Raw genomic sequence first — 16,272 nt, 5'->3', positions numbered from 1 at the left:
GATCTTGCAGCTGTTGGTCAAGGGGTGGCTGGTCTTGCAGCTCTTGATCAAGTGGTTGCTCTTGCAGTGGCTCCGCTTGCTGGTCTGGGGGCTGTTGATCTGCTTGATCTGCTTGATCTGTTGGGGGTTGGTCTAGGGGTTGATCTGTTTGTTGGTCTTGGGGTTGATCTAATGGTTGGTCTATTGGCTGCTCAGGATGTTGCTCTGAGGTCTGATCTGTGGGTTGGTCAGGTTGTTGGTCAGTTGTTTGCTCCGCTGCTTGACCAGATGGCTGTTCGGGTTGTTGTTGTTCTTGCAGCTGTGACTCAGCTAACTGTGGCTCCTGAGATTGCTGTTCAGCAGGTTGTTGTTCCTCTGATTGTGGCTCAGGAATAGGAACATCAGGTGCAGCCGGTGGAGGCGTTTGATTCTCTGGCTCCTCTTGGGCCTTTGACTTCTTATTATTTTTTTTGCTACCGGACTTGCCCTTTCCTTTCTTGGATGGGGCCATGATGGTAAAAATAATGCGTGCCCAAGTTCAAGAAAAGGAAAAAGACGTGTTACCAGTAGGCTAAAAAACCTGTTAGCAAAAACGCAATTGGGTGGTGGTTGGGGGTGTGAAGCAATACATGAAAACGCGCTCAGCGGCGCCAAAGATATATTCCGATCTGATATGGAGAAAAGATGACAACTTGCACGGGGGCGAAGGGTCAAACGATCACACGACAGACACAGGGAAGAAAATCAGGACGAAAAAAGTAATGCGAGAAAGAAAATTCGCCCTAGAGCAGGGAAGCCTGGAAGTGGGCGCAAATGGTTGCAATCCACGAAGTCAAGACGCCCGATGGTAAATACCTGCGTTGAACGCAAGCAGACAATTCTGGCAAGACAGGACAGATCTCAACTCGTCAAATAAATAATTTGGATTTCTGAGGAATCGGAATTAATTAAGACATTAGGCGAGGCAGTAAAAAATACGCAGCTAAGAATCTATCCTAAAACACGCCCAAAAAAAGAAACTCGCTGCACACTGGAGGCATTGCATCCAGCCTCAAGGGGGCTGGTAAGGCGAACAAACGGACCGAACCTTAGAACAGTAATTGATACCCATTCAACATGGATCACAAAGGCAGGAAAGGAAAGAGCATACATTTCTCGCGCGAAACGAGGACACAGAAGTGGACCGATCATTTCAAGATGGGGAGAGAGTATCACCCAATGAGTGAGCATTGGGCATCAATAGCACTGTTTTTTTCAAGGTGGCAGGATGAATCATAGCGTGCAGATGAGGGAGAAAAAAACGACAAGGGAAAAAAAGTGTTGCATACAGTCATAATACTATCTATGACAGGACGGAGGAATCAGTCAAAGTCGGTCGAGGAGGCAGGTAACGAGTGGGTCGAAAGCGCTAAAATCAGATCGATGACATGTCGCCTCTGATAGCCAAACGTTCAGACGCCTGCATAATTTGGGAGGGGACCGCAGCCCAATTGACACCATGCGACTGGGGAACAGTGGGGAGCGCCATCTCGGAATGAGGCAGTTAGTCGTGCATCAGGACCACCTCCAAATGCGGTGTAAAGAAAAACCACCATTACTGTCGAGACAACGCAGCGACCCGCCGACTTGTTGCAGGAGGCAACATGGTGGTGTAGACCCATGCCACTAAGGCCATTTCTCCCCAACGCTGGTTTCGAATAGATTTCGTTCCATGCTCCGGGATTCCTTGTAAAGTATCCGAGCGAAGCGAGGCGAGACTTACAGTCTGCTCGGAGTCAGCAGCGTTTTGGGCTGTTTGAGCGGCATATTTGTCGTCACCGACCAAGAGGATGTAGACTAGAGAAAGGAAAATAATCATGCTTCTCATTGGTAGGTGACCGGCGCCCCCGGCGCCAAGCCCCGTGAGGACACTAAACCGCATCCAGTAAGCCTCACGTGATATCCGCCTCGAACCGCTCACCAGCTTGCGTTCTTCCTCCAAATGGACGGCATCATATTCGTTTGGCCCTGCCAATTGTCTACCTCCACACTATGTTCTTCGCTAGGCGATCGGCCACTTCCGCGCGGCTACTGCTGCGCAACCAGCCCCAGCGGCGATTTGACTCGCACGCGGCTCACCACCATGCTGAGCCTGTGAACGAGAGCTTCGGCGTACGTTTCTTGGACCCCTCTACAACTCGATATCTTCACTGGTAGCAGCAGGCTGCTGCCCGTCAATTGGTAGCTGTGACTGACATGGATCTTTATGACCTGTACAGCGTAGCTTCTACGTCACCGTCGGCTCCTTCGCCTCTGCCTACGTCCTTTACCGACTGAGCAAGTCCACCGAGGAGTCTGGATCGCAATCGTGGATTTCTAGCCTCATCCAAAAGTGGACCCCTTCGGAGAAGGTTTTTGAAGAGAGAAATGCCATTCGCACTGTCGTAATGGAGAAGGCTGCCCATGACCGCCACTTGTTCCAAAGTCAGGGCCCTAGAGCCGTTTTCGAATTGAAGCAGCCCGAGTATGTCTCATATAACCGCACCGCACCTGCTCTTGCAGACCACCAGCTAATATAACTTGTTTCCTCCCCCCTCCAGGGTCAGCTTCAACTCCGCCCCTCCTTTCAATGTCCCTGCCGGCTCGGCTATGGATATGAGCCATGTTACCGCACACTATGAGCGCCAAAACAGGGAGCTGGAAGAGGCCCGTGTTGCCCGGATGCAAGATGGCAAGGTTGTCTCTATCTATGATTAGACAAAATTGATTTCGTTTTCATGTTCCAAGACGCCGGTAGTAGGCATGACAGGGTCAAACAATGTACATATAACAGGACAGTGCAAGGTTTCGTTGACAGTTTCATTGGATTCCTGATCCTATCGGGGGAACAAAAGCCCATAATCCACAACATAGTTCCCGGACAAGGTTGATCTTCCATCGCGGTATCTGTTTATCTACCATTATTGGACACCTATGGGCGCAATCTCCAGGACTATTCTACCCACTCCTTCTGACTTAACATCCAGCCGCTCCCTCACATCCAGTCCATCCCCACCGACAGTATTAAACACTTCCAAAAATTCGTCCACACCACCACCGACTCCGAAATAGACTTTCTTCGCAGCCAACAAAGCTCTACTTCTCCCGCCTGCATGGACAGGACGATGGAGCAAGGCCAGCAATGTCTCCGAAAACGCACTCAAAGACGCCGGGGAGTATATCGTTTCGCTAGCAAGGACCAACGTTCCATCTTTAGCTTTTTCACTCGACGAGAACGCCAAATCGACGAAAGCGGGCGACCAGGCACCGGAGATGAATTCGACGGAGATGCTCCGTTCCGCAAGATCCTTCTGGAAAGCCTCTAGAAGTTCCGGGGTGATGTCCAACTCCAGCTCCTCCTCAACCTGTTCTTCTGTCCCAGCAACTGACACCGACTTCTGACGCATGACAATATAATTCCAAGTTAGAAGCAGGTTAGGCAAAGTCACCAACCGAAGAACAACAGAGTTGTAGTCTGCAAACGTGAAACGAGTAGCTCGTGACGACCCCCCGGGGTTGGACAGTAATTGCGCAAACAGAGCAAGCGACGGCACTGCCGTTCCGGCTCCAAGCTAGAGATCCGGTATTAGGAACTGATCCAACAGACGGGGTTAAGATTAGACGCCAGATGTAACACTAACCTCAATGATATGTCGATCCCCCGCATCAGCGTTAGATAGTATGTTTTCATTAGCAACCAACTTCGCGAGATCTACTGAGCATTCCCACGTCTTGAAACCGCCTTCATAGATGTTGGGCGTGATATCTCCTTTCTCAAGTCCGGAGATCAGCTCTTCGTTCGCATAATCGGCAGTATCTTCTGCCATCAATTGGGTACGAATGTCAAACACTTCGCGACGAGCGAGTGTGAGTGTCCTTCCGGGTGTTTGATCATCCTGAGGTGTACTTATGTTGAGTTTGTTGAATGAAACCTGAGACGGGAGACTTGAGAGCTACAGCATGGTCAGTCTTATTGCTCAGCCTAAAGCACGATAGCGTGAATCGTATTCTTTCTCATCTGAATAGAAGGACAAGAGCTAGAAAGCCCCTTGCATCTAGATAAGGTACTATTGATGAGGGCTAAACCTCAATGCCAGTTAAGGCACATCAACATGAAGATGAACCTACCAAGTCACTCAATTCATGCCTCTGGGCCGTAACCAGTTCAGGGAGTGCGCTGCTACTATCTTGCGCAACGGATATATGCCCCTCATCAACAGTGTTCAACTCCGAGTCGTCGATGTCAATGTCGTCCCCAGCGAAGCCGAAGCTGAATGCGGACGCCATTATCAAAGACAGCACTGATTGTCACGACCAGATCCCACTAAGATGTCGCCAACAGCTATTGGGGTTTATGCCGATATAAAATACAGACGCGGGGCACGCGTAGATAGTGTCGGAACAGTTATAATTTGATAAAGGTTTAGGGTGCAAGCTAGATTTTGAGGACACAAGGTTTTGCGGGAGACACCGTAGGACTTGCGCGTATATCCTAGGGGCTCTGACTCCAATTTTTAAATGTTCAGTAGCTATAGTCTTGGGACCTGCTTCAGCCTTCAAATGTGCTCTAAATTTTTTGCGGTATTGCCATAGATGACTAAGCGTGTCTACTTGATGCTTGTGGCACAAGTCGTTTATCTGACCACTCGTTTTGCACGTTCATTATATTTTTCGTATTATCTGGACTGATTGGAGCATTTACATAGTCTATGAGATATGGGCTGTCTGAGAAGGACTAGGAAAGGGAATTGAATTGTCATGACGAAAAGCAAGTTCGTGAAGAGTAATCCGTGTCATCATTAACTTGTTCTATGAAAGGTTCTAATTTTCTATTAAATTAACTAAATTAAGCGGTGCCGTTCTGTTCACTGGAGGCGGCAGCCTTCTTAAGAGCCTGGAGAACGTCGGCCAGGAGATCCTCTGCATCCTCAACACCACAGCTCATGCGGACCAGGTCGTCGAAGACACCAGCAGCCTCACGCTGGTCCTTGGGAATACCGGCGTGAGTCATGCTAGCGGGAACCTCACAAAGACTCTCCACACCACCCAAACTCTCGGCCAAAGTGAAGACCTTGGTGTACTTGCAGAAAAGGTGAGCAGCCTTCTCGCCACCCTGGATGCGGAAGCTGAGCATACCGCCGCCCATGCCCTGGCGGTGCTGCTTGACAGCAATCGCACGCTGAGGGTGAGAATCAATGCCGGGGTAGTTGACGGAGATAACATGGGGGGAGGCCTCGAGGGCCTTGGCGATAGCCGTGGCGTTGGTGGTGGCCTCGCGAGCACGCAAGTGGAGAGTCTTAAGACCACGGTGAGCGAGCCAGCAGTCGAAGGGAGAAGGAACGGCACCAATGGCGTTCTGGAGGAATCCAAGGCGCTCTTTTAAGCTATCGGAGTTGAATGCAGCGACGCCCATCAGAACATCCTGTCTCATGGTTAGCTAACAGGCTACTCAAGAAAAATGACCCTGCGCTAAAAGCAGAAGGGCTAGAAGCATACCGAATGGCCGTTGATGTACTTAGTAACGGAGTGCACGACAATGTCGGCACCGTGATCCAGAGGGTTCTGGACGTAGGGGCTCATGAATGTGTTGTCAACCACCACAAGGATTCCATGGCGATGAGCAATGGCAGCAACCTTCTCAATATCGACCAATCCCAAAGTTGGGTTTGAGGGGGTTTCGATCCACACGAGCTTGGTCTCCGGACGGATCAACTTCTCCACGTCCGACTCGATGGTGGGGGTGAACGTCACATCCACACCATGGGCGTTGGCGACCTTTGTGAAGTACCTGTGAGTTCCACCGTAGACATCGGAAACTGAGACGACGTGCGAGCCGGCCGCGAGGGATTGAAGGATCACCGCAGTGGTTGCGGAACCGGAGGAGAATGCGAGGGCATATTTAGCATGCTCAAGAGCTGCAATGGCTTCTTCGAAGTTATCGCTGATCGGGAATTAGCATGAAGATCAATCATAAACCAAGAACCGTTCCGAGTCGGGTACTCACCGGTTGGGGTTGGAGCTACGTGTGTACTCGTAGATACCTACAGGGCTGCCGACACTGGTCTGGGCGAAAGTGGTGGAAAGGGAGATCTACACAACCCGTCAGCATCTCCAAATCAATCCATGTCAAGTGTGAGAACCTACAGGAGCAATAACAGCGCCAGTCGTAGGGTCATGGTGAGCGCCGGCATGGACAGCCAAAGTGCCGAAGCGCTTGTCTTGAGCAGGGGCTCCGTTGGTCGAGTTGGTCATTGTCACGGGACTGCGAACGTGATCGCGTGGTGTATCTCTATATAGAATCGCAAAAAAAGAAAAAAGATCAAAAAGAATCTGACAAAGTAGACTCGTAAAGGAAGACGAGGAAATAAGTCTTCACAGATTTTCTTTCTTTCTGGAAGCCTGATAGAAGCGCCTATGAGGTCACAAGCTGCGAGAAGGAAGATCTAATAAATAGTAGTGTGGTTTTTGTACCGCAGTCGTGACAAGGTACTGATTTATAATTGATACGAGGGCAAACAGAGTAAGATCGGTGAAGCCGGGTTTTAAAATTAATTAGGATTTATTAACGATGACTCTAGAACCAACTTTACCCCCCTTTCCTCCTGAAACCCGAGGGAAAAAAATTTCTGTTGCTTGGACATGGGTTTTTTTTACGTTGCACATCAAGCATGCTGAAGCACGATAGGGCAGGGACTGATCGGGCCCCGTGAGGATTTCCGGCATAGCGCCGAGTGCAACTCCACCGTGAACCGTTGATTGTCCCCTCCCGTGGCGGTGTCAATGCAATTTTCTTTATCTCCGCCACTAGCCGAATTCGATTGATAATGATAGTACTATGTAGCCCGTACTTCATGTACTCTGCATACAATTAGCTACAAGGTCTATCTGATCATGTCGATCTATTTGGCGGGGAATTCATCCTGCATGGTCAGATCTCTCATTCTTCCATCCTCAAGCAGAAGTCTCTCGATGTAGTTGCCTCGACAAACTCTCCCCTTTCCGGCCAAATGTCGTCATTTGGCTGATTTGTGAGCAATCACTGAAATCTCTATGTTAAGATTGTTTCGTTATTCATGTAACCATGGAAATATGCATAGTCCAACCATTCCATCAGCGAGGTATCTCATCACATAAGCACGGGAAGTAAGGGAACCAAGAAAGTGATTCTTGCTGATTCACGTCAAGCATGCACATGACCCATTCGGAACATTACCACCAAGAGACAGGTCCCAGACCAGCCATTTGCATCGATCCCTAGGGTATCGTTAGTAAGCAAGTCAAGAGTCACGGGGGGGGAGAGAGAGTTCGTACAATAATAGAATACGGGGGCTTCCGTTCCAGAGCGGCAGCATCACCTAGATCTGGCGCGTTGGGTATTTGGTCATGCCACTCTTCTATCTCAACGCGGAATCGGACAACTTCTCCGATATCAAAATAAAATGTGGAGCCGTCCTCGTTTTCCCAGATCCAAACTTGATCGGCATAGTCACTGTAGCATGTTAACATAGATGACTAAGAACACTGGGCATATCAAGGCAGCTCACAATCTGGCGCCGTCCAAGAGAAGGTTTGGAGGTACGAGGATATCGTTGAAAAACTCTACCCCAACTGTGATCAGTCAGTAGAGGCACCACAGGGGCCAATTTCAGTTCGCCGTACTTTTAATACCATGTTCAGTAGCGCTGGAGATCTTGCCCAACATAATCTCTCCTTTGAACGGACGGAACACAATGAGGCGGAATTTGACTGTCTCTCAATTAGTGCATAGGCTCTCTTTCACAGATTCAGCATGGATGTACCGTTCACATTGACTAAACCAGTACCATGACCGATAAGACCGTCTGAGGACTCTAACAGGTCGTAGAATCCAATGCACAGGCCAACCTTTTGAATGACCTTTACACGATTACTGTTAGTACAAGCTGCGCAAGCGAACGTGGCATTTCAGATAGAAAACCGTGCGTACTTTATTTGCGTACTTCTCATTGATATTGTCCTCGATAGCGATCGAACTATACTTCGAGAAGTCTTCTGGGGAGATCTGGATCAGATCGGAGAGGGTAGTCTGTATGAACGAGTTAGCTTTTGCCTTGGGTGTAAAAAGGCTTTATTGCAAAGTTAGAAAAAGGTCCAAGGAGACTTACAAGAATGAACATGGTGAATTCAATTAGTAGGTATTTGGCGGTAGATAAAAAAAGTCTTCTATTTCAATACGATTTGGTCCCACGGCGGAAAGATAGAGCACGAGTTAATTCCATTATCAGATCAAGCAACAATCTTCCGTCACGCAGGCAACATAACTCATGCCTCCATATTTATGATAGCAGAGAACTTATTATAATAATGGAAATATCCCTCTGAAAAACCACAAATTGATTTCGGCCAATCGCAGACTGCGGATCACTTTTGATATTTTTTACCCGACCAGATCATGACACACGTGACCACTACGCTTTCCCTTTTTGTGTCCGGAACGGAACAACAGCGCATCAGTTGCTTGATCTGATGAGCTCGGCACTTTTTCCCAGATGTCTAAGATGCTGTGAGGATGGCGTTGATGCTAATTCTCTTTGGAGGTCTACTGAGGTCCTCTCACGATGAACTCCCAGGGCTTCTCTTTCCCCCCTCCGCCCCCTCCTCCTCCCACTCAGCAGTCGCAGTATAACCAAAACCAACCTGCGACTCTCCCCTCACAGTACGGTCCAGGCCATCATGGCCAGCGAGGTGGACGTGGCGGCCATCATAGAGGCCGCGGGAGGGGGTATGGAAATCGAGGAGGTCGAGGAGGATCATACATGCCCCATGCGACGAATTCTTCAAATATGGGCTACGCCCCAATGAATTATTCTGGCTATGCAGGTCAGCCCATGGCCAATCCTCAACAAAGTATCCCGACGCCGCAATTCACGCCTTCGCAGACCGCCAATTACCAAGTTCCCCAAAGCACGAACTCATTTCCTCCTTCACGACCATTTCCACAGCCTACACCAACACATGGAGCTCCGTACCAGCATCAGCCTGGCTACTCAGCTTACGGTCCATCTACCGCTCAACAGGCCCCAACGTATCACTCTGTTAGTCCAAACCACCAGAATGCCCCCCCATCGGTACAGCCGTCGATGATGGGCCCGCCCATGCATTGGGGATACAATAATGCCGGCTCTACGGGAGCGTACACTGGCCCTCCACACGGGAATCAGCGAGGCCCCCGCCCATACAATGCTTACGGCAATCAAGCTTCTCGAGGGGGTGGTACCATGCCACATATGAAGCGCGATCATGCCTCAGCGTTTGGAAAGCCACAGAACATTACCCCGCGGGTTCCTGCACCTCCTCCGGTTCCTAGCTTCGGCAATCCTTTACCGTCCAAGCCTCCTCCGCCGGCTGACGCTACGAGAAAACCGAAGAAGAAGAAACGAAAGCACAATCAACTTGGCTTGACACCAAAGACGGAGGAACACGAGTCAAGTGAGGAGGAAGATGATGTAGACGAAGAATCGAGGCTAGCACAGGGTGGTGCTGGTGCTGCGGCAGCCGTGCAGTTTACATTTAAAGGACGCACTACGACATTGCAGTCTCCCGCGGAAATTGCAGCATGGATTGAAGAGCGCAAAAAACGGTTCCCAACTAAGGAGAAAGTCGAGGAGAAGAAGAAGGCAATGGAGGAGGCGAAGAAAGCTAAGGAAGAAGCTCAGCGGCAAAAAGAATCGCGAAAACAAGAGTTGAAGAAAGCGCAGAAAGACCATCAGCAAGCTCCTACAGATCCAATAGACGCAGCCGAGAAAGCGAAACGGAAGGCCGATAAACTACGACGGAAGCTCATGAAAGAGCAGAAAAAGGTCGAAAAGGCGGAAGCAGATGCTGAGCGGGCTCGGATGAGAGTCGAGGAACTGCAACGAGGATCGACGGACGCTAACAGAGACGTTGCTTGTGCATCTACACAAGAAGTTCAAGCTCAACCAGGCCCTGAACTTGAATCGAATACTGTTCCTGATCAGGGGACGAGATCTTCAGAGACTCAGGGTGATCTACTCGCTTCAGGACATACTCTGGGTCAGGTTTCAGAGCCCGCCAATGATGCTGGGTCAGCATCCACTTCCGAATCGAAGCCAAACAGGGAGGATGTCATGGAGCACGCTAAGGACGATGCTGCTGTGTCTTCGGATCTTTCCGACAGCAGTGACTGGACTTCATCCAGCGGATCGGACCTCTCCTCTTCAGACTCGGAGGACAGCGACAGCGATTCCGCCCCTGAGGAGGCAACCTCTCGCCGTGAGGGCCCTGAACGGGTAGCTCCACCTCCACGTGAAGCAAAGAAGAAGCTATGCAGACACTTTGCCCGAACTGGTCGTTGTCAGCGTGGAGATAAGTGCAAGTTTCTGCACGAGACGCCGGATCGTGGGGCTAAGGCTAAACCTGTAGAGAAGAAAGGGCGTAAAGGCCTTTTGCAAGCAGTAAGTTATATTTTTTTTCTTGGGTTTCTATCACGAACTGAATTAACATACGAAATCAGCTTCTCGACCGCCAAAAAGGTGAAGATGATCGAAAAGTTATGGAAGCTATTGTATGGCTCGGCGAAAACGGCTTTCTTGACGAAACAAACTCCCACGAAGGGTCCCTGGAAGGTGCGAACGAGAACTCTGCAACGGGTGAGGTAAAATCATCCCAAGGGCTCCCAGGAGATCCACCATCATCAGAAGGTGTTGTATCGGCGGAGACTGGCGATAGTGCCCCAGCCACTGCTTAGCAAACACTTGTTCATATTAGCATGTATATATACGTCTCAGCAACCATTCTTAATCAAACCTTGACTGCCTGGTCTAAAGGACAAGATAGATTGATTGGTCGGCCTGTTTCCAGATGATGTACCATTGTACAATAGGTGTTATTCCCGTCTCTTTCAATGGTTCGAATTACCCATGCATATACACAATGGGGCTCTATAGCTGAGTGACGACCGGTTTGCTATACCATCCAGATAAGCTGGAACAAGAACCAGTCGCCTCAACCGAATCCGAGAGGTAATAAGTTTAGTTTTAGAGCTTCAACTCTTGATGGCCACATCTCTACCCGTAGAATAATCACATAGGTGGCATTATTCCTCTTCATTTCTGGATGTAGAGCCAAAACATGCCTTGAAATTCGAGTAGCACTGACATTGAATTAATCTAATGGCCCATGCGCCACAACACTCAAATAAGCTTACACAGGATCTACATGACCATCCTCATCGATCGATAAGGCTGAGACAGATCACGCAATTGCAGATCAGGCTCAAGTGAAATCTGCGATATATAATACAGCTAACATACTTATCTATCCGTCTATATCCACTGTATAGGTTATCTATTCTAACATAGTAATCGTACATCCATCACCTAGCTTAATAGGTATAAAACAGTGCAGACATGGTTCGCATAACCCAAACGCCAAACCTTACCAGCCAATGCATTCTCCAGAACACCCCCGAAAAACCGAGCATGAATTTTATAATAGTAATACAAAAGTAGATATACCTGGACAGGGAATCGAGAATGTCGCGTACTAACCGACGATGTCTTTTGAGTCGTTAACCGGGGTCAATTCTATGTCGGTGACTATGAACTTTTTCGAGTTCGGGTTGATGTGCAGATCGCTTGTGGAGGGGAGGTGAATAAAAAGATGATCATCATCGCCGGGCTTGTCTTCTTCGTTCATTGTTTTAACTCGGATTATTTTGTAGGGGGATGGGAATCGGATGGCGGAGTAGGAGTCTGTGCCGACTGTTTCGGTTATGAGCGCAAAGTAAAAGGAGGATACGGGAGTAGAGAGAGAAAAAGAGATACGTACACAAGAGCCAGTAGAGATATTTGCTGATGATGGGAGACCAGATAGTTACGGCAATGATTTGACCGAAACTCCATGAGTCAAGTGAGGTCGTCGGAAGACTTCGTGCTATAACCATGAAAGAATAAAAGAAGTTGGCGAGTAGGAGAAGGGTCTCAATGATCACATTCAAAGTCCCGGAAATGATCCTGACTCCTCTAGACACTAGCCACGGCTGGACGCAGTGGTAAATTGCCTGAAACCATGGCTTCTGGCCGAGCCATCGCTTGGGATAGGGGGCGAGACGTTTCAAAAGGAGGAGTCCGTAGATCGCAATGCAAGTGAAGTTCAGGAAATTGTCGGACAGCCCGAAGGTCAGACTGCTCACAATGCTGTAGTTTGACCCCAAATCGGAATCCGAGCGACAGTATACGAGAGGAGGTGGGAAAAAACCGCATTTGTTGAGACGATCTGCTGTCGCGATCTCTTGTAGATTGTCTGCTCGAGGCTCCACCTTGCATAGATGCAGAGTGACGCTAGACGTCACAATTGTGATGGCGGACCACACGGAGATGTACCATGAATGCAAGCCAATCCTGTGGATTATCCATAAGCCGTACGTAATAGGAAGGATACCCATGAATGCAACCGCTTTGGCCATGGAAATGTTTGACTGTAGCTGCAACAAGCTAGTTGCCTCGAAAACCTGCGGGCCAGCCGCGAGAGCAATCAGGGCAGCACACTGGAAGGAGAGCATGAAGAAGCATTGAGCCTCTTGGAACTCTACCAGCATGGACTTCAGGACTGAGAAGTGATGCTGGCCGAACTGAATCTTGGCCTTTGATCGTGCCCTCGTCGTACACCGACGGATACATCGTGCGACTGCTGGGATGAGTTTCAGTATGAGAACAGCGAGGTGGACGTATAGAAGGATGCCGGACTGCATCGCGAATGAGAGCAAGACCTGTGATTTACAAGGGACAGTAGCTGTTAGCAAGTCTTGTGAAAAGTCAATAGACAGTACCGTCCAGGTAGATATACCCCCACACCGCCAATATCCTGATTCACGTCATTATCGACACTCGTACAGGTCGTGGTCTTAAATTCTGGTCTGGGGAGAGTGAATACGCGATAATACTCGCTGGGAGTGTACCCCTCTAAATCACATCCTTCCAGCTCTGGATCTGGTACTTCACAGTACTGTCTGAGGCAGTCTCCGACGAGAGCTCCAAAGGTGCTATTCACGTTCAAACGGTAGCCTTCTTTTTTCCCTGTCAAAGTAGGTCCGGCGGTGTCGGTGTGTTCGGGGAGACCAAAGATACTAAAGCACGTGGCCAAGTGGTCGAAAGATTGGAAGACCACCAATGGGTCCATGCAGGACGCCCCCGATAGATCGGATGGGATCCATTCCATGACCGGGAACAAAGGAGACCGATATTAAGGTAGATTAAAGTACGAGTGACATTCTGGAAAGGGAGAAACCGTTGGCTGTCAAGTTGAAGCTTAAGTTTTCTTTTTCATTCCGATTTCCAGGACCCCTGAAACTTAAGTTTAAAACTTGAGAATATATTAATAGTAGTTGATCTCCATGGGGAAGATGCACAGCCATTCCACCGCTTCGTGTTCTCAAAGATTATTCTATTGGACGGATCGGAGGGAAAGGATGAGAGTGAGACATCCGCCTGGGAACTATGACCCAATTGAGTGGTAGGTGTGGAAGATCATTAACTGATCGGTATGCCGAGTGGGTGTGAGAAAGATCTTTGAAGCTGGTAGAACCGTTTTGAGGGCCCGAATGGATGAGGTCATCATCCAGAGAACGACAGTCCATCTGTGGCAAAGATGAATGAGGTTTTCCAAGGATACAGAGGATATACTACGACATCCATGTCAACGAGACATGTCGATCGGATATAGACCGAGTCCATACCACATGCAGCCTACAAAAGTTTTAGCCCTAGTCCAAAAATTGGTCAGGAGTAACTTTCCAAGCTCGGATTTGATTTTTCCAAGGAGAATTACTAATTCCGATGTTCGCCAAGTTCGCCTTTCTCGGTTTAGTGGCAGTCAATTCATACGGCGGGAACCAATCAAATGCTAGTGAGGCACCAGGTAGCTCTCTCCGGATCGACTGATTAACCGTGAACAGAACCTTAGTTATCAGTACCGTGACATATAAACAATTCCTGTACGGTACAGATTCCATTGTACGTCGTTGACAAGTACCGAGTCGAACAGGTCAACTTACTATGGATGCTCCCGTCGGGTCAACTGCTGGATTACCTACTCGGGACTAGTCAGGTACATCTCTATTTCTCGTACAGGCACATTACCATGCAGAACGCTAGGGTCGGAATCGGAGGTATCCGCAGGACAAATCTGCTCGGTGGAGCGTTGGTTGAGATTGGATGATACAATTTAAAAAACCAAAATTTCGAGAAAAATTCTGGAAACTGTTTTTTCTCTCATGGAGCGTGGGATATCGGATGCGATTTTTTGCCATAATTATTATTAGAACACCATACAACAACTTCTCGTCCAGCCCTTTCCCTGGACCCTCGGACCCTGGGTATTGTTAATGGTCAGCAGTACTAACCGATTATTTACGGAGGTCCGATGGCCCTGGGCAGGTGATCCCTCGACCAATCTTTTTTTTTTTTCTTTTTTAATTCCCAGTGATTCCCCCATTCCCCCAATGGGAATGAAGAGTCGTTCTCCAAGTCCATCGCTAGTACAGGACTAATGAAGTTAAGAGAAGGGGATCCGGACCGGCCTTTTATCGGCTTAGCCTCTCAATTGGGGTGACACTGAATTTAGTGCCGGTCTTAGCGCTTGGTTTAATTTGCCCCTTCCATGAGGTATTATTGTGATTATTATTATGACCTGCACTGGGCTCCAGACCTCGTGGTTTCCTGTCATCGACCCCGAGATGCTACTACTAGTTTACTAGTACATAAGGTAGTCACGCCGTCTTGCGGTCCCTCCTTTTCCCTCTCTCTTCTCTTTCCCTTTTCTCGAATTCGGACAGCCTTCATTCCTTCCTTTTCTGGGTACCCTTGTTCCTGCGTATATATCTACGCATAGTCCTTCTTTTTTTACTATCCTACTGAGTTCACTCCTTTAAACCATCAAACTTACGTCGAAGGCTTTTCCGTCTCGTTGTATCTCACTTGCATTGCATATCATATCAACATCAATTACCCTTTTCGGATTATTCAATCGCCTTAGAACAATTTCATCAAAATGCGTTCCATCTTCTACTTGACTCTCAGCGCCATGGCGTCTCTCGCTGCGGCTGCTACCGGCGGTGCCAACCCGTTCAACATTCCCTCCGAGGGTTATTCGTTCGAGACTGGTGAGCCGACTACGCTCAGCTGGAAGCCTACCACCAGCGGCACCGTCTCCCTGAAGCTCCAGTGGGGTGCTGTGATGACTGCGAACACGGGCACTACCATTGCCAGTAAGTCCCCCTTGATCATGAGTAGTGATGTTCCATGTGCATGTATGCTGACGGCGTCTTCAGAGAATATTGCCAACTCGGGCAGCTACACATGGACACCCCCTGCCAACCTCGCCGCTCAGCCTGACTACACCATTGAGATCTTTAACGACGACGATACCAGTGAGGTCAACTACCTCCCGCGGTTCACTGTGGCCGGTGCTACTGCTGCAGCGTCTACCACTGCGTCTTCCACCACTACCGCTGAGACTACCTCTGCGACCGAGTCCTCCGCGACTGAGACGACCACCAACACCAAGTCCGCCACCGAGACTCTTACCACCTTGACCAAGGCGACTGCCAGCACTGCCTCGGCTACTGCCTCTGGCACCAACACCGAGTCCACTAGTGCCTCTGCCAGCGCCACCGGTACCTCGACCAGCACCTCGACTGGTTCTGCCTCGACCTCCACCGAGGCCTCCAGCACCACCTCCGCCAGTGCCTCGACCTCGACCACCAGCGTCCCCAACGTCAATGGCGGTATGGTTAACCGCGTCTCTGGCGGCATGCTGGCGATCGTTCTGGGTGCCATTGCCGTCCTGTGAGCTACCTCCGGACTCCAGTCGGCGATATGACCATACTTTATTAATCAGATAGTTAACTACTATTCTATCGTTTCTCTTCGGTTTACTTTTTTTATTTCTCTTTTTTTTCGTTAACTGAGCGGACGTGTTTTATACCCTTGGGTATCGAAGGTTGTTTGTCTCGGACGTGAGTAAAGTCACGCTTCTTATCTCTTCTGTGCCTGGGCAGTGTTTTGGCCTAAATATTGTTATTACGTCGTGATTACCCGGATGGATTGAGCACCGGGGCCTTGTACGGTATGTACTAGTATGTAGATATGTGTATCCTGTAATGAATGACCAAGCCAGCATGCGAGCAATCGCATCGAGTTTTCCTTCCATGGATATCATCTGATCCGTTTTGCTTTGCGTATCTAGTGTATAATGGTGCAATTCGGGATAAGTCAG

General features: G+C 49.1%; 7 protein-coding genes across 7 annotated transcripts; 3 read left to right on the top strand and 4 right to left on the bottom strand.

The window, feature by feature from the left end:
- Positions 1–1,835: 1,835 nt before the first annotated feature.
- Positions 1,836–2,715, top strand: ABOM_010863 (putative NADH-ubiquinone oxidoreductase 178 kDa subunit; the record flags this gene model as incomplete). Its single annotated transcript, XM_022537991.1, has 4 exons — positions 1,836–1,848; positions 1,943–2,130; positions 2,238–2,482; positions 2,559–2,715. The coding sequence occupies 4 exons, from the start codon at positions 1,836–1,838 to the stop codon at positions 2,713–2,715; spliced, it is 603 nt and encodes a 200-aa protein (XP_022383919.1).
- Positions 2,716–2,918: 203 nt separating this feature from the next.
- ABOM_010862 (protein-histidine N-methyltransferase) lies at positions 2,919–4,284 on the bottom strand (the record flags this gene model as incomplete). The annotated part of the gene is made up of 3 exons (XM_022537990.1): positions 2,919–3,569; positions 3,639–3,950; positions 4,126–4,284. The coding sequence occupies 3 exons, from the start codon at positions 4,282–4,284 to the stop codon at positions 2,919–2,921; spliced, it is 1,122 nt and encodes a 373-aa protein (XP_022383918.1).
- A 559-nt stretch (positions 4,285–4,843) lies between these two features.
- ABOM_010861 (cystathionine gamma-lyase CYS3) lies at positions 4,844–6,285 on the bottom strand (the record flags this gene model as incomplete). The annotated part of the gene is made up of 4 exons (XM_022537989.1): positions 4,844–5,419; positions 5,494–5,938; positions 6,002–6,087; positions 6,142–6,285. Coding segments are annotated over 4 exons (1,251 nt in total), but the record flags the coding sequence as incomplete, so codon positions are not given.
- A 921-nt stretch (positions 6,286–7,206) lies between these two features.
- On the bottom strand, positions 7,207–8,153 carry ABOM_010860 (DNA-directed RNA polymerase III subunit RPC25; the record flags this gene model as incomplete). The annotated part of the gene is made up of 7 exons (XM_022537988.1): positions 7,207–7,251; positions 7,309–7,486; positions 7,542–7,605; positions 7,657–7,743; positions 7,797–7,893; positions 7,964–8,062; positions 8,142–8,153. The coding sequence occupies 7 exons, from the start codon at positions 8,151–8,153 to the stop codon at positions 7,207–7,209; spliced, it is 582 nt and encodes a 193-aa protein (XP_022383916.1).
- Positions 8,154–8,594: 441 nt separating this feature from the next.
- On the top strand, positions 8,595–10,744 carry ABOM_010859 (CCCH zinc finger protein; the record flags this gene model as incomplete). Its single annotated transcript, XM_022537987.1, has 2 exons — positions 8,595–10,451; positions 10,511–10,744. 2 exons carry the CDS (start codon positions 8,595–8,597, stop codon positions 10,742–10,744), a joined length of 2,091 nt encoding a protein of 696 aa, XP_022383938.1.
- Positions 10,745–11,541: 797 nt separating this feature from the next.
- ABOM_010858 (uncharacterized protein) lies at positions 11,542–13,215 on the bottom strand (the record flags this gene model as incomplete). The annotated part of the gene is made up of 3 exons (XM_022537986.1): positions 11,542–11,759; positions 11,827–12,766; positions 12,844–13,215. 3 exons carry the CDS (start codon positions 13,213–13,215, stop codon positions 11,542–11,544), a joined length of 1,530 nt encoding a protein of 509 aa, XP_022383939.1.
- A 1,830-nt stretch (positions 13,216–15,045) lies between these two features.
- ABOM_010857 (GPI anchored serine-threonine rich family protein) lies at positions 15,046–15,846 on the top strand (the record flags this gene model as incomplete). The annotated part of the gene is made up of 2 exons (XM_022537985.1): positions 15,046–15,262; positions 15,326–15,846. The coding sequence occupies 2 exons, from the start codon at positions 15,046–15,048 to the stop codon at positions 15,844–15,846; spliced, it is 738 nt and encodes a 245-aa protein (XP_022383932.1).
- Between the last annotated feature and the right edge of the window lie 426 nt (positions 15,847–16,272).

The sequence above is a fragment of the Aspergillus bombycis genome (genome assembly GCF_001792695.1).
Source record: "Aspergillus bombycis strain NRRL26010 chromosome Unknown contig00154, whole genome shotgun sequence".
Classification (NCBI taxonomy): domain Eukaryota; kingdom Fungi; phylum Ascomycota; class Eurotiomycetes; order Eurotiales; family Aspergillaceae; genus Aspergillus; species Aspergillus bombycis.
Note: the sequence above shows the minus strand (reverse complement) of the source record. Positions and strands in the feature narration are given on the sequence as shown.